At 35.0% G+C, this 25551-nt stretch overlaps 1 protein-coding gene across 7 annotated transcripts in view; it reads left to right on the top strand.

Moving 5' to 3' along the window:
• Positions 1 to 25551, top strand: part of LOC105262409 (tyrosine-protein phosphatase 99A) — a 97137-nt gene that overhangs the window by 49968 nt on the left and 21618 nt on the right. For all 7 annotated transcript variants that reach the window (XM_059125512.1, XM_059125509.1, XM_059125508.1 and 4 more), the window contains exons 4-6: positions 3286 to 3566; positions 10769 to 10885; positions 18320 to 18459. In XM_059125512.1, coding sequence (XP_058981495.1) covers positions 3286 to 3566; positions 10769 to 10885; positions 18320 to 18459 — 538 coding nt within the window. The remainder of the gene's footprint in view (positions 1 to 3285; positions 3567 to 10768; positions 10886 to 18319; positions 18460 to 25551) is intronic.

Genomic DNA, 25551 nt, shown 5'->3' with positions numbered 1-25551 from the left:
GGGCGGGGCTGAATATATGAAACCCTATACCTATGCATATTTAGCAGAAAGAAAAAAATGATATTTTTAGTGAAGAGAATCATACCAACTACGATATTTATTGAATGTATATTACAGCTTGAAATCAGATGGAACTAATATATAGAAGCTATATTTTCATCTAAATCGATTTCCATTGAATTTGACATAGGTATTTTTTCTGCATTCCTATGTGGTCTCTCACCAAATATCATTGCTATAAAGTTCATATACTGACTTTGAAAAGCCTTAAATATGAAATAGGCTCCTATGAATCGATTTATTTCCAACATGAGAGACTCTATTCTAGTCAAATTCAAACTAATTGGACAAAATTATAATGTGGAATGAATGAAGAATGTATGTATGGTAGCTATATTTAAACCAGCATAGTCCTTATATAAAGATTCCCCCTTATTGATGATTTTAGCGAAATTATTCACCAAAATTGTTTCAAATTTGGTATTTGAAATTGGAAATGGATGCTACAGCCTAAGACAGAAAATTGTTTGTGCTGGTCTATGTCTTCGTATAGCCCACATATAACGGTACCTCCCGATATTCGGTATTTTTTTTTAAGTTTCGCATTTGAATATTGTAATGGCTTATGACAAAAGTTACCTATGCAGGTCCATGTCATCGTATAGACCCTAATGTAACAGCTACATTTGGTATTTTTAAGGTTTTAACAGAATTTTTAACGGATTTTATTGTTTTTGAGAATTGTCAAATTCTTTCCAAATGGTGGAGGGTATTCAAAATTCGGTCTTGGCGAACTTACAGCTTTTTTACTTGTTTTTTGTTATTTCGGGGGTCTTGGCCATATTTTCTAAACGATTTGTCTTAAAATCTCAATTTTGGTTTCTTCGGGGAAGAAAACTTTTCGACTGAACCTATAAGGGCCTCCACAAAAATTAACGACTATTCTGGGAGTTGAAAACCCTTTTGGATTTTTGCTTTTGCTGACCTAAATGTTTGAAACGACAACTTGGGATTTCTCGAAATATATACAAGTTGAGATGGAAAAAACTGCAACTAACTTCATACTGCTGTCATTTCTAAGCCACTCGTCCGACAGCAGTTAAAATTATTCCAGTGACAGCTGATTACATTGTTTACATGCATACAAAAGCATATTGGTGAGAATTTTCCAGAAAAAAAGTTATTCGTAATTTAAGCGTGATAGTGTGATTTCTTTATATTTGGCTGGAAAACCACAAGTGGCTATCGTTAGAGCACTGCAGCATTTAAATGTGAATAAATCTTTTGTGACTCTTACCATCGCTCGTTACCGTGATATTGGTAGCGTAGCCCGACGTCAAGGAAGTGGACGGAAGAAAACAGCAACATCAGCAGAAATGATTCGAAAAGTAAAGAAGCGACTAGATCGAAACCCGCGTCGCAGTGGCCGAAAAATGGCTCCTGAGCCGAACATATCGTAATATTCCATTCGACAAACATTGAAAAATGAGCTCGGGCTAAAGCCATTAAAATTCCAAAAAGTGCAAAAACTTACACCGCAACAGAAAGAAAATAGACTCAAAAGAGCTAAAAAGTTGCTTCACTTGGCCGAAAGTGGTGAACTGCCGAATTTGGTTTATTCCGATGAGGAAACATTCGTTGTCCAGCAGTTTGTAAACAACCAAAATGATCGTGTTGACTTGCCAAAGAGGTCAGCTGAGAATGTGCAGCTTCGGTTGGCCAACAGAAATCAAGCGCCGGCCATGGGGATAGTGTGGGCCACCATAACAGCCGATGAACGCTCTCCGATCGTGTTAATCGACCGAGGCGTCAGAATAAATGCCGAATATTCTGGAGGGTGTATTAAAGCCTTGGGCACACATTCCAACAGGACTCAGCACCATCGCCCTCAGAACCAAAGAATGGTTACAAAATGAGGTTCCTCGCTTCATTTCTAGCGCACAGTGACCACCAAAATGTGCCAAACAACGCAGAGCAACATTCGGACAGCGTGAGACGGTTTCATTGGCCATTTGAAGGCCATAATTCGTGCCAAAGGTAACCAATTCGAACAAATCTAAACTTATTCTAAAATTTGAAGCTATTTCCCACATTTTTTGCTTTCAGTCGATAAAATTCAAAAAAAAAAAAAAAATAAAAATTATGGCGTTTGACTTTGTTGCAGTTTTTTTTATCTCACCCTGTATTTTAAAAATTGGATCCTTTGTGGTGAAGGTACTAGAAGGAGTGGGCGGATATATCCCATCTTCACAGAAGAACTTGTGTTAGTACAAGTAATGGGATGAGCGAAATCTGAAGTAAACCGGATGCTTATTTCGGATTTTACGATCGTTTTGGTTATTCATAATTCAGGAATGGTCCGATATCTACCATCTTTGTAACAGGCCTCGTGTTGATAGAAATATGGAGATGTACCAAGTCTGATAAGAGTTTAAATCATTCAAAATGTTGATCCTCTGTGGGGGAGGTACTTGATGGAGTGGTCCGATCTTGTCCATTTTCGCACCTGACCTAGCACTAATGCAAATATTAGGATTTGCAAAGTTAGAGCAAAATCAGATTATCCCTTATCTTTCTGTGCAGTAAATTATTGTCATTTAAAATGTTGACATTTTATTGGGAAGGTACCAGAAGGAGTGGACCGATATTGCCCATCTCCGAATTATAGAATTTATAAATTTATTAAATTTATTTATTTTTTTATTAAATTTCCTAAAAAATGCCAAAAAATTTCTTTTTTCGAATTAATGACCATATTTTTTTATTTTCGAGGGGTTCCAATATTTTGGTGACATCGAGGCTAGAAATCCCTTTTGATATAAGTATATATTTCGAAATTGACACTTTACAACAGGAAATCCCAAGTTCTCGTACCGATCACTTGCTTAGGGATTAACATTTTCGATCAAAATAATCCTTGTATTGTTACCATGTATTGCAGAAGATACTATATACCTAAAATGTAAGGTAAGGATTCCAAAGGATCTTTAGCAGAAATTTACAAAAAAAAATGGAAGAGGGGGAACTTGTTCCCTTAAGGATTCTTTGCAATGTTAACTGTTAAAACGCCGATACACGTGACTTTCATTTTAAGGTCTTCTGTAATAATCTTACTCTCGATTAGCTTTCACAATGGTGCCGATGTTAACTCGATAAAATTGTCCTTATGCGAGAAGAGGACAAACAAAATTTTTTGGAATCTATTAAATTGTACCACTTGTTTTTTTTAATACTTTTTACTTTTTCTTTATTAATCAATTTCCTCCCACTCTTCTTCTTTTGCAGAACCCTTCACCGAGTATCGCATCAAAGTGAATGCTTTCACTACCAAGAACGAAGGTGAATCTTCGGACATAATTGTTCAGCGCACCGATGTCGGAGTGCCAAGTGCTCCAATTATTGTCAATTTGACATGTCACTCGCAGGACTCATTAACGATACGCTGGAAACGTCCGTTGGAATTTTACAATAATATTGACTTCTACATAATTAAAACGAAAATTATGGGTCAGGATACGCATCGTGACATACGGATAAATGCATCTGCCAAGGAATTGGAAACGGCGGTGAGTGTATTTTTGGAATTAAGTGTTTTTTTAATTGTGTGTGTTTCATTTGAAATATGAAAATGAGTTCTTATTGTTTTAATGTTTAAATAAATTGCAACGTTTATTTATTTTCTTTTTTCGATGATGGGTTCGATTGAGTCCTTAAAACACATTTTTAAATTCACACACAATAAATTTTCTGAATAATTGTCAATCATAAATAAATCGAAAATAGACTTTGATTTAGTCGATTCCAAATTGTTAAAAAATCTTTCATGAAAATGTAATGGGGTCCATGATCTGATCAAAACTCGAATGAAATTAAAAGATTGAATATATCAGGCTACTAATTCTGCCACCTTCCCACAAATCCCCGTTGGTAAGACTAGGTATTGCTTTCTAATTTGCTATATTTTCTCAGTTTTTCGTTCTTTTATTGTTTATTTATAAATGTAGAAGCAATTTTGAAACTTCGCAACATTCTCAGCTACAGTCGATGAATGAATTGAGAATTTTTCCCTTTTTTACTTTCAACCTCTTTTAATACCCTCAGCCATATGGTTACACAGAGTATATATCATTTAATACGACCATAAACGTGCATCGAAATATCGGTATTAAACCCTAGGTAATTTTGGGCCAAATCCGTTTCAGGACATTTGGAGTCGATCTAGCGATATCCGTCCGCCCGTGCATCTGGCTAGTGCGCATGATAACTCTCGAAGGTAGTATCCGATTTGATCCAAACTAGGTACATCGTAATATTATTGTCCAACTTAGATCGACTTCGTAGATGGGCAATATCGGTCCACTCCTTGTGGTACCTCCCCACAAAAGATCGAAATTTTCAAAAAAAATAAATTGCAGCACAGAAAGTGAAAGGATAATCCGATTTTGCTCCAACTTTGCAAATCCTAATATTTGCATTAGGTCTATGTCAAGTGCGAAAATGTCCAATATCGATCCACTCCTTCAAGTACCTCCCCCACGAAGGGTCAAAATGTTGAATATTTATAACTCTTATAAAATGTGATGAAAGAGTCCGATTGCCTTCAAATTAAGCATATCACAATATTTTTATTAACTCATGATCTGGTGTAACGATGGAATATATTGGTCCACTCCATCTGATACCTCCCCCACAAAGAGGCAAAATTTTAATACCCTTAAAGCGTATAAAACGCGAATTCATCATCCGATTCCATTCAAACTTAGTACATCTCAATATTTCTATCAACACAATATCTGTTATAAATATGGTAGAGATCGGACCATTTCTTCTAGTACCTCCAACACGTAAGGATCAGGATTTTGAAAAACTGAACGCTTAAAGAAAGCGAAATAAGCATCCAACTCTCTTTAAATTTCACACACACACACAATAATTTTTAATATAACAAGATATGTTGTGCAGATCATATAAATCTGCGAACCACTTCTAGTACCTCACCCACAAAGGTGACTATTTTGAATATTTATATCTGTCATAACTTGCGAAACATGTCGGCGGCTAGAAATCTGATATGAATATGTGATTTAACAAAATTTATAATTTCGCTTAGAATTGGATATAAATGTTCGATTTCCTTCAAATTTTGCCCATATCTATAATTTTATCTGTATTAGATGAAGTAGAAAATGGAATACTTCATTCCACTAGGTAACAGCCACTCATATATCCACATTTTCCAAATAATTGCTCTTATCTCATATAAAGTATAGGAAGTAGTCGATATAGTTCAAATCTGGCACGTTTTACTATTTATATCAGTTTTAGGTCAGATACGAATTGGTCAATATTGGCCAACTGCTTTGGAACCTCCCCCAAAAAGGGTAAACAGTTTGAATAATGGGGGTATACATCTGTCGACAATACCGACTGATACTATTTTACTTGTTTCCATTAATTTCAAAAAAGTTTCAAATATTTTTTATTTGTAATCTTTTGTAATAAAATAAAATGTTCATCAATCAATTTATACTCCCACGTCTGCTGCTTTCTGATTTCTGTTTATCTTTCTCTCAGTTTATTATTGTTATTCTCTTACTGTGAATTCATACTCTTGTGAGTAATTCGGTTCGCTCCAGTTGATGAATGCATTGAGAACCTTTCACTTCTTTGTTTTTTATTGCCAACCTTTTTCAAAAACGTTCCATTGAGATGAAAAGTGATTCAAATATATATTTTTTTAATAAAATATTCATCAATTAATTTATTAAATTGATGCTGTATCAAAGTTATAACTTCAATCTGTGAAAATCCAACAACTTTTTCCCATCTATTAAAAAACGCCGAATAATGAAATCGTTACAAAACACATTTACAGCTAAGTTTTTGCTACTCGGACCATACTGGCAACGTTTAAAAAAAAAAAATAGCTAATGAAAATTGAAAACTATAAATGACCAAATAAATACAAACAAAAAATGTTCAAAGGTAAAAGTTTTATTAGCAGTATTTTTTTTTTTTTTTAATAATATCAACTTTTTACAAAGCCATCATTTTTTGCCAACACATTTATCATTTATCCACCGAAAAAATAAGAAAACAACAAAATGTAACAATTTCCCCCAACACTTCAATTAATATTTACCTTTGATGTGTGGATTCGACGCGAATGTTATATTCAAACAAACCACAGCCTTGATAATTCGTCGTCACAATTTTGATCCATAATCTGAAATTTTCTGCTGTTCACAAAACCGACACAAAATTGTTTGCAATACCGAGAATAGGTGTTAAGTTTTAGGATTTTGTTGTTAGAAAATTTCCTGTTTCCACGATAGAAATTACATATGGGAGCAGAGGAACGCAAGCAAGAGTATCCAACCCACTCCACACTACCCCCACAGGAACGGCTGTAAAGTGCATTTCTGCTGACGTGTATGTGTGCATTATAGCTTTAAAAAAATGCCAAAAACTTTGTTTATATTTCTATATTGGAATATAGTTTCCAAAAAATATTTTCATATTTTTGCCAATTTTTGGGGTTTCATCCCTCCCCATTTTTTCTCTCCCTCTCTATATTGGCAGAGGAAAAAGTTTTTAGTTACAAAAATCTAATATAGAAAATAATTTTGCTGAAAAAAACAATTGCTGGCATAGAAACTTTGTTGTTGAGTCTGCTGCATGGCAGTGGAATAAAATAGTACCTCTTACAACAAGATTGGCATACATGTTGTGAGGTGTTGCCATAAGTGTGAAAGTATTTTTAAATCTTGGTATAATAAAGAAAAGATTTTTGTACAGAAAAAAACTCACATACATAGAAAAACAACAACGGTATGGCAAAACCTAAAAGAGAGCTCGGTAAGAGTAGAATCAGCTCGATTTTGAACGAATATTGCTCCCACTCAAAAACGAGGTGAACATACTCACTCCTATGCGAGCGACATCGAAAAATTAGGTTTGCTAGATTTTTTTCTTCTCCCAGGAGCGCTTCCTCTCCAATTCGAGTGAGTTTTACTCATTGTACAAATTCGAGGGAGTTATTCGTTCCAAGAGCTCGTGTTAGGCCATTTTAGTGCTACAAATGCATATTTTTTTATTTTTGATAAATCATAACTTCATACTTCGCATTCATTTTAAAGATTTTCCAGGTTTTAGAAGTCATTATTAAAGTTTTTCATTTTTGGAAAGAATAATAGGATTATTCTTATCTTTTACACCAAAAAGTCGTTCAAAATTGTTAATTTTAAAGTTGACCGAGGAGAATGGTAGTAAAATCATTGCAGAATGGACCCACATCCATTTTTTTGTCCAAGAATATTTCAACGTCTCCATATGTAAACCCAAAAAACCAACAACAGCTGTATCCTAAGACCAAGTCACAAATGCATTACCATTCTTTTTATACAATTACTTATTAAAAACCACCCTAGGCACCAACAGTGGGCTCGATAGCAAATTCCAGAATTCCATCTCTATCCCAACACCCAACGGCACCTCCTTTTCTCAACCACAGACACCAATCAAATTTCAGGTTGTCTGCTCTCTCCCTTTACCCAATAGCGAAATAGTACCAGATTGTACTTTTCGTACAATATGTACTACTTCCAAAACCACCTTCATATCTCAATACCAGATATCAACAGAGACCTCAGTGTCAAAGTTGAGTATAACAGCACAATTTATTCACCCAAGACAAAATTTAGTACCACTTTGTATTTTGGGAACAAATATAGAATGCATTTTAAAATGCCGCTAAATCTCAAACACAGACACCATCAGTGATCCTAAAATCAAATATCAGATTTTTATCTCTATCGCTTCACCCAATACCAACTATAGTACCATTTAGAACTTTTCGTACAATTAGACTTTGCAAATGTGTTCTGCAAAGTCTCCTCCATATCCCAATTCCAGATACCGATAAAAACCTCAATATCAAATTTGAGGATTGCAGCTCTATCCCTTTACCCAATACCAAATGCAATATCATTTAGTACTATTCGTAATAATTAATATTAAATTAATATTAAATTTTAGGATTCCAGCTCACACATATCCCAATTGTACCAAATTTAGTACCCATAAGTACGCATTTCCAAAACTTCCTACATATCCCAATCCTATTCCAAATGTCAAAAACTACATAAATACCTCAATCATACAGTTTCAGGTTCACCACAATTCCAATTTGCACCAAATTTAATTTAGTACACATAAGTACGAATTTTCAAAATTACCCACATACTACAGTCCTAAAATTCAATAGTAATCTCATTTCTTAATTTAAGAATTCCAGCTCTATCGGTTCACCCAAATCGAAAATGTACCAAATTTAATACCATTTAGTACTTTTCGTGCACACGAGTACAAAATTTCGAAAACCTCCTCCATATCCCAATCCTACACTCCGCTAGTGATGTTAATTTGAATTTTCAGTATTCCAGATCCATCCGTTCCTCCAAATTCAAATTGTACTTAATTTAGTACCGTTTAGTACTTTTCGTATACATAAGTATACACTTCCAAAACTACCTCCTTACATCGACTCTACTCCTCAAGCTTGATTGCCATTCCAAATTTCAAGCTCTAACTTCGTTCATATTATACGAAATGGTACCAAATGTAGTACATTTTAGTACGTTATATAGCGCGAATTTCCAAAATCCCTTTGGTACATCCAGCACTCACCGTTATTCCAAATTAAAGAGTTCTAGCTCTACTGGTTCGTCCTAGTACTTTTCGTATACCGTTATAGTGAAAATTTCCAAAACGTAGTCTTATCTGACCCTTTCGGACCAAGGGGGACCCTCACCCAAAGTTTCGAGATTTAAGCTTCAGCCGTTTCGTCTGGTCTATTACTTTACTCCTTTATTAATATAGATAAGATTCTTTGATTCGCGTCATTATGGAACCCAATGGCCCTTATACGACCATGAGACTTTACATTTATCCCAATTCATTCAATTTACAAATTGTAAAATTTTTACCATTCAATTCCAAATCGATTTCCGCTAAACAACTCTTCTCATACAAGAAAAGCTCTTCACATTCTATTTTTTTTTTTTTTTTTTGAAAATTTGAAATCACGACCAAATGTATTTAAAATAATAAAACACATATGCATATAGAAATGAGTGTTTGTGTGTGTGTAACGCGAATCGCAATGCTCTCAAATTAATCAGAGCATTTTTGGCAACATGAATATGCATGAATCGGCAAAGAATATGAATCGGCGGAGATACAGATATGCACATATTGATGTGTGTATGCCGATTCCATAAAAATATATAAAAAATACATAAACACACACACACACGGACACACACCCAAATCCCATACATATTTGATATATTGTTGACGTTTACAAACGTCAATGTGCACACATAAACATTTTTCCGTTCGACTGTGAAAACATTTAAAAGCCTGCGATATAAAGTTTATCCTTTCCGGAATGGAAAAATATAACTGATGACTGTGAAGGCAACAACGGCAACAACAACACAAAAACCAACAAAGCATCAAAATCATAATCAAAGTTTGTTTTCGATCGTTAGCACATATTCAAATAAAATTTGATGCAATATTTGTTGGTATTGAAATAAAATAAAAACAAACACATCGACACACAGAATCCCTCACTCACACACACACACATGCACAGAAATGTAAAATCCCTGCAGCGAGCAGCTTTAGTAAAATTGTAGTGTTTTACTGGTGACATTGTCGCTAGTACTAGTGAAAAAGTATACCACAACCAATGTAATTTCCTATGGACATTTAACATAGGCTTGTCATAGGAGAAGTACCAGTAGACCTTGACTATATTGACTAAGTAGTTCTTTTGGGACTATATGGTGACATTTGAACCAAATAGTCACTAGAAAAAGATTATATCTTTTGAGATTATGTGATGACGTGTATACCAAATAATCACTACATTATATTGGGTTTCCTGAGCTATATGTAGACATTTGAACCAAATAATCACTAGAAAAAGATTAGATCTTTTAAGTTTATATGGTGACGTTTGAACCAAATAATCACTGCATTTTATTGGGTATCCTGAGCTATATGTAGACATTTGAACCAAATAAACACTAGAAGACCATTAGTCCTTTCGAGATCATATGGAGGCATTCGAACCAAATAGTCATTTGAGATTTTTAGGAAAATGCTTGTAATAGAATAAGTATTTAACAACGTTACATTTTTAACGCAGTTATTAAGTAACAAAAACAAAAGTAAAGCACAGTTCAATCTACACACAATATATTTAATTAATCTAAAACAGTCTGCGCGTTGTTTCGATGCGATCTACAAAAAAATTACATAAAAATGTGTATATATTCAATATGTTTTAATGACAATAAAAGAAAAGCCAACTGTCGACATTGTCAGTAGAAATACACTACAATCAGTGTCCCAAACCAAACTCTACTCGTAAATTGTTGAAATTTGAACTAGTACAATTGTCTGTAGAAATAAAGTGGTAATATAAGATACATGGTTCTTTGCTCGCAGCAGGGATAAAACCCTTCATATATTTGTATGTGTTTTTTTATTGGGGAAACAAATTCTGTGTACTGTTGCAAACATTTAAATATTTTTCGTTTTTTCTGCTTCTTTATTTCTTGTTTTCAATACAAATATGAAACAAAGTAACCGGAAATTTATGTAATATTCATGATATGTTTCCGTTTCATATATTTATTCTAAATAATAGTTTTTGATTTGAATCTTATTTCTTGTTTTGCTAATATCTTTCCAGATGATTATACAAAATCTTACCATGTACCAGCTGTACGAAGTTAAAGTTGCCGCAGCCACCTACAGCGTGATTGTACCAAAGAAAATTATTTTGGGCAAATTTTCGGAAGGACGTAAGGTAAGGGAAATTGCTATTTTTTTGTTTCAAAAGAAAAAATATATATTTGTTTGTTGAAAACAATACATATACAAAACTATTTGTGTAGAGAATGGAGATAAATTTAAAAGGTTATGTTTCTGTATGTCAAGATAAAAATGAATGCCAAGATGTTTTCCAATTTTTTGATTAAAGCCAAAAATCAAATTTTTGAACAACTCATTTTGAATGGACCTTAATGTCCTTACATTACAATACGTCTATGAAGACTCAATTTAATATAGGAAAATATCGTTTTGCTATTTCGAATAAAAAAAAAGAAATTAATTTTGAAAAGTTTTGAAAAAAAAACTAAATTTGAATATATAAATATTTTTATGAGGTTTTGAAAACCATCTCGAAACCGGTACGACTCGCGGAGTTGGATTCATAATATAAATTTTATGTTGGAGAAAGGTATTTGAAGTCATTATATTTTTAATATCTTGAAATAAGCATTTTAGACACCACAACGTCTATTCAGGGTGGGATGAAAAAATTGCAATCAAATTCAGACTGCGGTCATTTCTAAGCCACTCGTCCGACAGCTGTTAAAATTATTCCAGTGACAGCTCATTATATTGTTTACAAGCGTACAAAATAATTTTGATGAGAATTTTCCTGCAAAAAAAAAATTATTCGTGATGGAATTCAAGCGTGATAGTGTGATTTCTTTATATTTGGCTGGAAAAGTAAGCGGGGCTATCGTTAGAACACTCCAGCATTAAATGAGAACTGAACATATCGGAATATTCCATTCGGCAAATATTGAAAAATGAGCTCGAGGTAACGCCATTGAAATTCCAAAAAGTGCAAGAACTTACACCACAACAGAAAGAAAATATACTCAAAAGAGCTAAAGAGTTGAATTTGGTTTTCTCCGATGAGAAAAAATTCATTGTTCAGCAGTTTGTAAACAAACAAAATTATCGTGTTTACTTGGCCACCAGAACTCAGTTGGCCACCAGAACTCAAGCCCCGACCTCAAGAACTCAAGATCGACCGTGGTATCAGAATAAATGCTGAATATTATCGCGAAAATATTCTGAAGGGTGTATTAAAGCCTTAGGCACCCAAACATTTTGGCCGCAGACCTTGGACATTTCAACAGAACTCAGCACCATCGTACTCAGCACGCGCCACCCAAGAATGGTTACAAAATGAGGTTCCTCGCTTCATTTCCAGCCCACAATGGCCACCAAAATCTCCGGATACCAATCCGTTGGACTATTGTGTCTGGAATATTTTGGAAAGCAATAGTACCAAAGTGTCGATCACCTCAAGCAAGCGCTTCGACGGGAATCGGCCAAAATACCGCAGAGCAACATTCGGGCAGGGTGTGACGGTTTCATTGGCCGTTTGAAGGCCATAATTCGTGCCAAAGGTGACCAATTCTAACTAATCCAAACTTATTCTAAAATTTGATGCTATTTCCGACATTTTTAGCTTTCACTCAAAAAAATTGAAAAAAGAATTTAAAAATGATGGCGTTTTGTTATCTCAACCTGTATATGGGAGTTATACCTAAATCTGATCCAATCATCGCCAATTTTGATGGGGTTCATCCTTGGGCCAAACAATATTAAGTTTGTCATTCTGTTTGTAACTCATCGAAATAATAATTTTCTGATCAGCGTAAAATTCTAAGACGTATAGCCATATGACCGTACCCCCCGATATTCGGTATTTTGATGATTTTAAGCACGAAAACTCACACAAGGAGTTTTGAAGAGCCTTCTAGGCGTAATTTTAATATTTTTTGAAGAGCCTTCTAGACTTGAATTTTTAAAGAATATTTTTAAAAGAGCCTTCTAGACTTGAATTTTTAAAGAATATTTTTTGAAGAGCCTTCTAGACGTGGATTTTTTAAAGAATATTTTTTGAAGAGCCTTCTAGACGTGGATTTTTAAAAGAATATTTTTTGAAGAGCCTTCTAGACGTGGATTTTTTAAAGAATATTTTTTGAAGAGCCTTCTAGACGTGGATTTTTAAAAGAATGTTTTTTGAAGAGCTTTCTAGACGTGGATTTTTAAAAGAATATTTTTTGAAGAGCCTTCTAGACGTGGATTTTTAAAAGAATATTTTTTGAAGAGCCTTCTGGATTTTTTAAAGAATATTTTTAGAAGAGCCTTCTAGACGTGGATTTTTTAAAGAATATTTTTTGAAGAGCCTTCTAGACGTGGATTTTTCAAAGAATTTTTTTAAAGAGCCTTCCAGACGTGGATTTTTTAAAGAATATTTTTTAAAGAGCCTTCTGGATTTTTTAAAGAATATTTTTTGAAGAGCATTCTAGACGTGGATTTTTCAAAGAATATTTTTTAAAGAGCATTCTAGACGTGGATTTATTAAAGAATATTTTTTAAAGAGCCTTCTAGAGGTGGATTTATTAAAGAATATTTTTTTAAAAAATGTGTATTCAATATGACCAAAACATTCCACCGAATCTCTGCAAAAAATTAAGGAATTTATGTTTATGTACTTCGATATTTCTAACGGTGTATAGCTTCCCAGTTTTTTCTAGGTGTAGTTGACATTTCTACCACAAACGAAAATAAGTACGACTTGCAAGTTTATCGAACTTGAAGCTTAATTTAAACAAACATAGATGAAAGTAAATAATATTGTTTGCGGTTTCTTATTCTAAATTATTCCCACAGACATTGGCATTGGTTTCAGAAATTCTTGTAATAAATGAATGAATGGAATATAAGTTGCAATTAAAACCATGAATATGCAAAAAAATACTCTCTTGGCAGCAAGCCAATGTTATGCAACTGTCATAACTATGATAATATGGAAGGCAGTCACAACAACAATAATAACAGAAAAAACTCACCAGGAATTAAAAATGCACAGTAAATTGGCTTCCAAATCGGCATTGTAGCACTTCCGAACAAGAACAAAAAAAAACAAATTTCAAAACTATTCGCCCTTGCATTCAGAAGACATAAATATCCGCATATTAGTAAATTTACTGAAACAAAAAACAAGTTGAGAGATACGTTTTTTTTTCTCTCCATTTCACTGCTAAGTAAGAAACTTGGCAAATGTTTCTCTCTGGCATTACTGACATTTCCTGCATTGTCATGGCAAATGTCAGTAAAAACCCCTTAAGTCATTTCCTTCGACTTCTTTTTTTTCTCATCACCAGAGAGAAGAGAAATTATTTTTATCATTTTCATTTGATAGAGCTTCAGTTTTATGTGTAGTCATTCCTTGTGCCATTTTGATGGACAAGTTTTTTTTCTTTTTTTGTAATTCGTCATTTTTAGTTTCTTCAAAATGATAAGGATATGTAGACCGGAAATAAATCAACTTCATAATAGACTGAGGATATCTATTTTCTTTTCAGTTTTCTTTTGGAGGGGGTGTTTTAAAAAATTAGTGCAAATGAGTTCAAACAAAGAGGTCTAAGGAAGTCTCAGAGATAATAGGAAGAAGACATTTTCTTAAGGCTATATAGAACTTTTGAAGAGTTTGTTTGTCCCATTTAAATTACGAAAAGAAAGCTTATAACCCAAAATCAATATAAGGTTGATATAAATTCTTAAAAAAAAACTCAACAATCCTTAAGGCCAATCAAAATATACAAAAAGTAATGGAAGAATCACAAAGGTTGTGAATTTAATAGCAGAGACAAGAATTCAGGCAGGTGCATCAACGCTTGGGAATATTTAAAAAAAAATCAAAAATTTTTAAATACTTTTTTAATTTAATTTAAGTAGGTTTTTAGATGTTTTATTATACGGCGTCAATTGAAGGTTATTACAATATGAATTTTTTTTAACTATTTTTACAAATTTGAACAATTTCTTATTCAAAATTTTTAATTCTAATTGCTCTCTGGAACTAATGGAACTACATGAAACAATGGAACTTAATGTACGAGAGAGTTCCATATAGCCCGATCGTTCCTTTTGATGAATATTTCTTTTGAACTTATTTGTTGCACAACTTGACGCACTTCGACTCCTTTTTATACCTCAGTCATATGGTTAGAGGAGGGGGTAGATATCATTTGGTACGACCAAAACGGGTCTCATCGAAATAACTGTTTTAGACCCTAGGTCTCTTTGGATCAAATCTGTTTCAGGACATTTGGAGTCGATCTAGCGATGTCCGCTCGTCCGTCCATTTGTCTGTCTGGCTGACTGTTGCGCACGATAACTCTCTAAGGGAGTATCCCATTTGGTCCAAACTTGGAACATTGTAATATTATTGTGAAATCTAGATCGAGTTCGAAGACTAGCAATCTCGGTCCACTCCTTCTATTACCTCCCCGACAAAATGTCGAAATTTTCAAAGAAAATTTTTTATAGCACAGAAAGAGAAAGGATGATCCGATTTCGCTCCAACTTTGCAAATTCTAATATTTACATCAGTGCTACGTCAGGTGGGAAAATGGACAATGTCGCTCCACTTCATCAAGTACCTCACCCACAAAAGGTCAACATTTTGAATAATTATAACTCTTATAAAATGTGATGTAAGACTCCGATTAACTTCAAATTACACACATCGCAATATTTTTATCTTTCGAAGGTCTAGTGTGAAGATGGAATATATCGGTCCACTCCTTCTAGTACCTCCCACACAAAGCATCAAAATTTTGAATAACTATGAAGCTCATAAAAATCCGAACGTCCGGTTCCATTCATCCGAAATCCGACATCCGGTTCCATTCAAACTTACTACATCTCAATACTTCTATCAACACAAGATCTGTTATAAAGATGGTGGAGATCGAACCATGCCTTTTGGTACCTCTCCCACTAAGGGTAAAAGTTTTGAATAACCAAAACGATTATAAAATCCGAAATAAGCATCCGGTTCTCTTCATATTTCACACATCACACAGGTCAACATTTTGAATAATTATAACTCTTATAAAATGTGATGTAAGACTCCGATTAACTTCAAATTACACACATCGCAATATTTTTATCTTTCGAAGGTCTAGTGTGAAGATGGAATATATCGGTCCACTCCTTCTAGTACCTCCCACACAAAGCATCAAAATTTTGAATAACTATGAAGCTCATAAAAATCCGAACGTCCGGTTCCATTCATCCGAAATCCGACATCCGGTTCCATTCAAACTTACTACATCTCAATACTTCTATCAACACGAGATCTGTTATAAAGATGGTGGAGATCGAACCATGCCTTTTGGTACCTCTCCCACTAAGGGTAAAAGTTTTGAATAACCAAAACGATTATAAAATCCGAAATAAGCATCCGGTTCTCTTCATATTTCACACATCCCATTACTTATACTAACACAAGATCTGCTGTGAAGATGGGATACATCGGCGCACTCCTTTTGGTATCTCCCCCACAAAGGGTCAAAATGTTGAATAACCATGAAGCTTATAAAACGCGAAATTAACATCCGATTCCATTCAAACTTGGTATATCTCAATTTTTCCATCAACACTACATATGTTATAAAGATGGTAGAGATCGGATCATTTGTTCTGTTACATCCTACACAGAGGGTTCAAGATTTTCGACTTTTGATTCCCTTTTCCGCTGCAGAAAATATTTCTTAATAACAAACAATTTAAATAAAATAATTTTTTTAACACACCACCGCCAACACACCTTCATTTTCAAATTCATTCATTATCTGAAAAGCATTTATTGTTTTCATCATCGTTTTACGTTGTCAGTTCTTAAACATGTTACTTGGCATTTGTTGCCACCACCGCAAGGACATTGTTGTGTTGTATCCTTGTTGTCGTTTTTTTCCTCTAGGAAAAAGTAATTTGCACTCTGTCACACAATAGGACATTTGTGGCTTAACCTTAATGTTTATGGTCATTTAAAGTAGACACTTCAGTGTTTGACTTGGACTTCGCAGTTGGGGGAGAGAAAGAATTTCATTTACTACTGCCAAGGAATTTTAATATGAAAGCAAATAAATTAAAGTGAAAAATAAAAGAAGAACCAATTAAGCGAAATTAACGTGCGCAAATACATTAATATCAGCAGAGAATTACATAGAAATTTTTATTTTAATTATGAACCGATCAACTTATGAAAAAAACTCATAAAACTGTCACTCCAACTCGCCATGGATACCCAATGGGTTAAAGGGGTTTCAAATATAAAGGGACTTAAAAACTGATTTATTTCCGAGAACCAAAGAGCTTTGGGCAACTTAAGGTCTATATAAGGCATGAGGAATCCAAGAGTAGACCAATAAAGCGGGAATCCTCAAATTTAATATAAAGGTCTCTGTTAGAATCTAGAATTTAGATATGGAGGTACTTTCGGAAATGTGTACTAAAATTATACGAAAAGTTCTGAATGGTATTATATTTGGTATTGGGTGAAGGGATAGAGATAAAAATCTGATATTTGATTTTGGGATCACTAATGGTATCTGTGTTTGAAATTTAGCGGTGATTTTATTTTATGTTATCCTCAAATTTAACACAGAGGTCTCTGTTGGTATCTGGTATTGAGATATGAAGGTGGTTTTGGAAATGTGTCCCATAATTGTACGAAAAGTACTAAATACTCGTCACTCGTCCGACAGTTGTTAAAATAATTCCAGTGACAGATCATTATATTATTTACAAGTGTACAAAAGCATTTTGGTGAGAATTTTCCAGAAAAATAATTATTAACTTGCCAAAGAAGTTAGCTGACAATGTGCACCTTCGGTTGGCCACCAGAACTCAAGCGCCGGCCATGGTGATGTAGGTCGCCATAACAGCCGATGGTCGCTCTCCGCTCGTATTAATCTAGCGTGTGATGGTTTCATTGGCCTTTTGAAGGCCATAATTCATGCCAAAGGTGAACAATTCGAACAAATCTGAACTTATACTAAAATTTAATGCTATTTCCAACATTATGGCGTTTTACTTTGTTGCAGTTTTTTTTCTCACCCTGTAGTACTAAATTATGTATTGGTTGAAAGAATATAGCTGAAATCCAGAAATTTGATATGGATGTCACTGTTGGTGTCTGTAGTTGAGAGAAGGAGGTAGTTTTAGAAATGCCAGAAAATGTGCCGTTAGGTGTTGGCTTAGAAATGAAATTCAGAAATTTAATATTGAGGTCACTGGTGATTTAAGAAAAATTGGACTTGTGTCAATTGTTGAACGGTTTTACTAGCATCCTCCTTGGTTAACTTTAAAATGAAAGAAAGTCGCCAAACTCCTTGTGAAATAGGTATTTTATTATATAAAAATAATTATTGTAAAAATTAAAAAAATATATATACTAAGATTAATTCAAATCCAAAACAAATTAAGACTTAATTTTAATAAATTATTTTGATGATAAAATAAAAATTAATAACTACATCTGTCGTTTAGGGCTAAATGGATTTAATTTGTTTATAAACTCATCCAACCCTTACTAAACAACAATTTTCTCTCCCTCTCTTCAATTTTTCAATTTCAGATTGGCCTGCAGCCCAACTGTGAAAAGATACAACCTTTGTTACGTCAATCGCACAACGATTACAACTTGGCCGTTTTGGTCGGCATCATTTTCAGCTGCTTTGGCATTGTGCTGATTGTTATGGCCTTCTTCCTTTGGAGGTAAGTGGTGTTTCGTACTAAATACCGACTAAGCGTTACAATTCTTTAACAAATAATCACAAAGCAAAAACAAAAAAAACTACAACAACAACAAATACGAATAGCCGGTTATTACTAATTATAAGGATTCATTAAATCGTTATGAACAAGTAATGCTTGGAGGAAGTGTTTTCCTTTTTCCTTGCTAAATGTTTTCCACGGGCCATCCGCACAGAAAACAACCTCCTGGGCTTTGGTGTGTGTGTGTGTGCATTTATTTGTTTTTGAGGTTTTCCCTGTTTTTGACAGAATGGAACGCCCAGTTTGTCGCTGCTCCATCATTCACCACAAAAAAGGTTGTGGCTAAAATTTATGAATGTTTTAAATTTATGATTGCTTTCATTATTTTTATAAATTTCATGCCCCGTTGTTGTTCTCCTTTTTTTCTAATTTATTAGAAAAGAGTTCGTTTTTGTAGCATTTTTATTTTGCAGGAGAAAAAAAATTATACAAATTACTTCAGTTTTATTTTTAATAAATTTTATGAATGCCGCCCAGTATTTGTTGCTCCCAAATATTTACCAGACCAAAGGGGGGGCAACACTCTTTTTTGAAAGGTTGCTTTAACATTTTCTTCCATTCTTATCTCCCTGACAAGGGTCATTCAGTGGAAAAGGGGTGTTCCCCTCACCCCTCTCTCTCAAAGATGCTTTTAATTTTATTGTCCTTTTTCTCAGGTTAATTCTTTATGACAAGCCGAACGCAACCAAACCAAAAAAACGTCTTAGCCTTATTTAAATGCAAAACAATGACTTTGCCAAAAGTTTTTGTTTTTGGTTTTTTTTTTCGTCCAGCAACTTGTCATGTCCTGTAATAATGACAGTAATTTGTCTTTCCTGTAGCCTTTCATTAGGAGATTATTGATAAGCAAAATGGACACGAGAGAAAACAAAGACGCAAAAGATTAATTGTTCATATCGTTCTGGTGGTTGAAGAGGGGCAATGTGACATATTTTCCTTGTTTTTCCGATGGCGAAGAAAAATTAAGGGGTTTTCATCTAGATATGACTTGAGAAATGAATGAAAAGAACAAGTGTGGGCAGCTGGAATTTGTTTCAAATAATTTTTGGAAATTTGAAAATTCTTTTCCGGATTAAGGTTAATTCTTTAAGGTGGTTTCCACCATAGATAATTAAAAGGTATTCTATGTAATTCTAAAGTAGGGCAAAAGGGTATGCAAAGAAGGCCCTAAAATTTAAAATGCTCTAAAAACTGTAGACTGAGTCTAAAAAAAGGATCTTGGGAAAAATATCAAAAATTGCACTTTTTAGAGAATAATTCAGATATAACTCTATATATGAAGAGCTAGATTACGGCTACTTATAACCGAGCGGACGCAAGAAGCCTTCCCTACAGGACAGCGAAAGCATGAGGCCTTAGTTTTGAAAAGCAAAGCCAAGTCGTTATTATTGGCGAGAGCTTCAGCCGGACTGAAACCGGGAAGCTTTCCATGTGGGAAACTGGAAGCTTTTCCTTTAAGCGAAATGAAGCAGTGGACATTTCTCATAGGCCGAGCTGAAACAGGGAGCTTTCGTTATGAACGAGGAAAGCAGGATACATTTATCATATGGCGAACTTAAGACGTAAGCCTATTTGGCGAACTTATGCAGAGAGCTTTCATTATGTGGTGAGCTGAGGCTGAAAGCTTTCCGTATATAGCCAGCTAATGCAGGTAGGCTTCCTTATGTAGCCAGCTGCAGCAGAGAGCCTCTTGGCATGGCTTGTTGGAGCAGAGTGACATTCTATAGGTGAGCTGAGGCAGAAAGCCCTTCTAATAAGTTAGTTGAAGCAGGGAGCCTTCCTAATAGACCGAGCTGAAGCATTCATTATATGTTGAGCAGAAGAGAGAGGCTTAAGTATATGGTGAAAAGAGCCTTCCTTTTGTGACGAGCTGAAGCAGGAAGCCTTCCTTATGTGTTGACAAGTTACAACAGGGAGCCTTTTTATATGGCGTGCCTTAGCCTTCATTATATAGCCAGCTGAAGCAGATGGCCTTCCTAATATAGCCAGCCGCAGCAGAGAGCCTCCTATGGTCTGTTGTAGCAAAGTAACTTTCTGTAATGTAAGCTGAGGCAGAGAGTCCTCTCAGTGGGCTAGTTGAAGCAGGGAGCCTTCCTTATACGTGAGTTGAAGTAGGGAGCCTTGCTAATAGTCCGAGCTGAACCAGGTAGCATTCATTATATGTTGATAAGAAAAGGAGGATTCATTATATGGTGAGAAGAAACATAGAGTCTTGCTTACATGTCGAACTAAAGCAGAGACCCTTCAAGTTGAAGCAGAGATCCTTCTTTATTGGAGAGCGGAAGCAGATAACATATATGGTTATCTGGAGCAGAGAACTTTCCATATATAGCGAACCGGAGCATATAACCCCATATAACGATCTGAAGCAGGGAGCCTTCCGACCAAAAACAAGATTTTCAGATTGGCATGGATTACCGTGGTCTCCTAATAGGGGTATTTCCTTATAGGGCAAGGTAAGCCAGTGGGTCAGTCCGGAATTTAAAAATTCCAAACACAATCCGAAATAATCATGGGTATTAATCAAAAAAAGGCTTTATCGACATTTTTATGGTGCTCGCAATTGAGAATATTGGGATTAAAAAAAAAACGCTTAGACACTTCCCTCAATTATAATTTCGAAATCCCAAAGAATTAATCAACTTTTGGCTAAAGCCTTTAAAACATACCTCCGAAAAAACTCGCTCATATTCAAGCGGGAGCACTCCTCTGAGCAGAAGAGAGCGAACTGTATTTTTCTCTTTAACTCGAAGCAAAATTCGTTCGAAATCGAGGTATTTTATGACACTTATGAGGGAAGGAAGTATCAGAAGAAAGCTCATGTGTTCTCATCTGATTTCAACATTGAGCTTTATATGTCCCTCAATTTAACAAAATTACCTTCCATCCTTTTAATATCAACAAGATTTGCTTACCTCTCCCTAAAATTATGGGCATGTCGGGAATAAGTCCCACAATATGTTGTCTAATTCACTTATAAAATGTTTTGAATTTAATTCTGATGTCATTGCATGACGAGAAGCAAATTCTTCACTTCTATACTTTTATTTTTTGTTTTGCTTTTATGCGGTTTGAATTCCCTTGTTTATGGTTTATTAGTTATCTAGGAAAGTTTGACTTTTGTTGTTTAAGATTTGCTAGATATGCACTTCGTTTTTTTTTTTTTTTTGGTGCTCCCCTTTTACATGTTTACAATTTTCTTCAAAGTTAACCTCAGAAAAATATGCAGAGAGAATTGAGGTCGTTCTGTGTTCCCAAAGTAATGTAGGTACCAATTTTTTTTTTTTTTTTTTTGTGGCAAAATGCATTCCCTCTGTTTTTTGGAGAAAATTCAATTCCAACTTTATTTTGAAGAACATTTTTCCGTTATTCTCATGACGTTATATTGGTTATGGTTGTTGTTATGTCTCAAACAATTTTCAAAGTGTTCAAAACTCAATATTATTACACCTTAGGGTGGATAAGAATTTTGGAAAGGAATTTATAAGAAAGAATGTGAAAAGAATTAATTGCAGGGTGAGACAAAAGAAACTGCAACAAAGCAAAAAAATGTCGGAAATTGCGTTAAATTTTAGAATAAGTTTAGATTTGTTCGAATTGGTCACCTTTGCGTGCCCAAGACTTTAATACACCCTCCAGAATATATTTGGGATAATATTCGGCATTTATTCTGATGCCATGGTCGATTAATACGAACGGAGAGCGACCATCGGCTGTTATGGCGGCCCATGATGATGGTCATCAAGGTCGGCGCTTGAGTTCTGGTGACCAACCGAAGGTACACATTTTCAGCTGGCCTCTTTGGCAATAGAAAACAAAACTCGGCTTAGTTATCATGGCCCTAGAACCGAATATCTTAACATGCAGCACATTATCTCTGAGAACCTAAGTCCAATGTTTATTACCAGGAGTTGCCAGATAAAGTATGACAACTACCTATTAAAAATATTGAAAATATTATTTAATATTTAGAATATTATTAAATATTGAAAATCTAATATTATATCACTCCACCCTGTTATACATACATATATTATCTAATATATGCTGTCATAAATACATACATGCGAATGTCTATCTCCACAATGGCATGTAAAAGTTTTGTGGCCTGCTTTTTTGTGTTTTTTGGTCGAAAAGAAAGTATGATTTTTTTCCAGTTTGAAAAAAAAAACTTTCTTGGCAAAAACAAGATTTTAAGATTTTGTACTTCATCAAGTTTGTTTTTTGGTCTATTTGGAAATATTTTTGGCAGACGCCAAACTTGTGTGTTATAACCCGGAATGGTAAATGATTTGGAATTGAAATATTAACACTCAGTGTTCAAATAAAATTGTATTAAAAATAGTTAAACGTATTTCAGCCATATCACTTAGAAAATATTTCAAATTCTTTGAATAGCAACCGATGATTATCACTGATTTTCCCTTCCAGCTCAGCTTTGTCAAAGATTGGTGATGTTCGGGAGTCCTTTTTGGATGTCATACGAGATGCCTCTCTTATGTTGTTTTCCTTTTTAGATGGGCCGGCTTAGAAGTAGACTTTCCTATAATAGCCTTAGTGTTTATAATACTCCTTTTATCCTTGCCACCTGGTCCAACAGAAGCTACATATGAGAAAGATGGAGTGATCATTGCTTTCCTGGGAGAGCGCTGCGCCTCTTCCGTCGAGTAAACTCTCTTTACATACTGAGCCTGTGCAAGAGTGGGAGCTCTCAAAAACGAGGGTCCTTCAACCAACTGCTCTGTTTTGCCACAGCTATGCAGCGTGGATATTTGCGTCTCTTTTCAGCTAACGATTGTTAAACCTTAGGTTTCGCATTTGGCGCTGAACAGTAGGAAGGCTGCATTTACCTTTCTACAACCCCGACACCTTAGACGCAGACGGTTTACTCAGATAATTTTCCGACTTTGAGTTAGATTTAGGATCCGATTTCGTGCTGTGCAAAAACCGTAGCTACCTTAGCAGCCCTGTTTTCCGGAAAGAGAATCCTGTCCACCAAGGGATCGCTTTTGTGTAAATTCGTTTGTATTTCCTCAGGAACCTAAGCTCAGTCTTGATATATGCAATTTACTTCGCGGTATGCAAATTCAGATACCTATCCAAGAATTTGCGGTAGTACAAAATGACATTCTTGTAGAAATTTGCATCTCTAACATTCTTAGCGTCACTGCCATTGGTTGCACTGGGTGATGATTCATCTTTCGACTTTTCAGGATCCTCGACATTTACAGCACTTTTCCTCGGAAGTTGCGATTTATCGGCTACTGGCGGCACAAGACCCGCTGGATCAGAGATATTCCCAACTTTGGTGTCCACACATTCCTCCTCAATTTCCAACTGACTCAGGTCACCCTACGTAGTTTCACTCATTCAGGTCGTCATGGTCGCTGAGGGTTAGATTGTTAATTAAGTCATGTTAGGCTGGAACCGCTCGGAATCATCTCAACCATGAGGTCGAGGATTTTCTCAATGTATACGTCCATTCCGTCCTGGGATGACACTGCTGTACTGTGTTTGTCGTCCCCTTTCTTCTCTTCGGTCCGATTTCCTTCTCGGTATGCAAATTCGGATACCTATCCGCCAATTTACAGTGATACAAAATGACATTCTGGTGAAATTTACATCTCTAACTTCCTAAGCATCAGAGCGCTGGATTGCGCTGGGTGATGATTTATTCACAATCCTCGAAATTCGAAGGTTTCGATTCATCGGCTACACATTTTTCCTCAACTTCCAACTGACTCAGTTCACCCTTCGCCGACTTGCCTGGGATGATGGTATCATTTAGGTCGTCGTCGTCGTCGCCGGTGACATTGTTGATTAAGAACCGCTCGGAATGATCTCATCCATAAGGTCGAGGATTTTCTGCTGTGTACGTCCAGTCCGTCCTTGGATGTCATTGGTTTACCATGCCTTACTTCGGTCCTTGTTTAGATGCGTTAGTCGTTCGGGTATCCTGGCCGTCTACTTGCAGTTGTAGCAGAGGTGACAACAAGTGCCAAGGCAGCCACAACTGAGGTCGAAGGAACGCAATCTCTAGATATGGGCGCGGACTGTAAAGTTACTTATAAAAATAAGTAACTTTACGGACGGCGCCGTATTTTTTTTTACCTTCCACCTTGAAGGGGGGTATATTAAATTTGTCGTTCCTTTTCTAACATCTCCAAATATTCGTCATAGACCCCATAAAGTATATATATTCGTGATCAGCATAACATTTTGAGTCAATCTCTTCGTCTGGCTGGTATTCATTGACATTTGTATCCTTTCCTGTATACGCAAACTTCTCAATGTATATCGTTCATTTTAGGTTTTCTCTTATCCATTATTTTGACGTTCGAGTTCGAGTTGTGTTCGATTTTTTCATAAAATTAATTATATTTTTTTTTATCAGGAAATATCCTTATTTGCCTTGAGAAAAATCCAATCGTTTTGAAATCCTCCTTTTCGTGTCATTATATTAAACAAATTCTACTTAATCATTTATAGAAATTAAACACGCCACGCAGAAAAATACATTATCCTCTTTTTGAGATTTCCTCTTTGTTTAGCCCGAATTTAAAAAATGTTTCGCATTTATCACAATTCGTTGTTCCTTCTTTCTGCTCTTCTTTAATTCCCTTTTAATCGCCTTTTTATCATAAATTTAAAACACTTCGTCAAAAATAAAGCGTCATTTCCGTTGTCTGTCGTTTTGTTTTTCTTCTCTGCCTTTGGCCAACCAAAACGTCATTTTCATCAGAGATTAGAAGAAGGGTTTTTGGTGGAAAGACATTAAGTTTGTAAGCTACTTATTCGCCGAGCTGCAAATGAGGAAAATTGTAATTTATGACTTTTCATACAAATTAAACAATAAAAAAATATTTTTAGAAGAGGATATCTTTAAGGGATGTTCTTATTTTGGGGGAAATTGTTGTGAATTATTTTGTTTGGATATTTTTGTATTTGAAAAGCCTTATCTTACTTCTTCGATCAACATTTTACTCAACATGTCAATGCTGTGAAAGGTTTTCTAGACGTAAAGACCGACAT

Source organism: Musca domestica, unplaced genomic scaffold (genome assembly GCF_030504385.1).
Source record: "Musca domestica strain aabys unplaced genomic scaffold, Musca_domestica.polishedcontigs.V.1.1 33, whole genome shotgun sequence".
NCBI classification, from domain to species: domain Eukaryota; kingdom Metazoa; phylum Arthropoda; class Insecta; order Diptera; family Muscidae; genus Musca; species Musca domestica.
The sequence above is the reverse complement of the archived record's forward strand: the minus strand, read 5'-3'. Positions and strand labels throughout refer to the sequence as shown.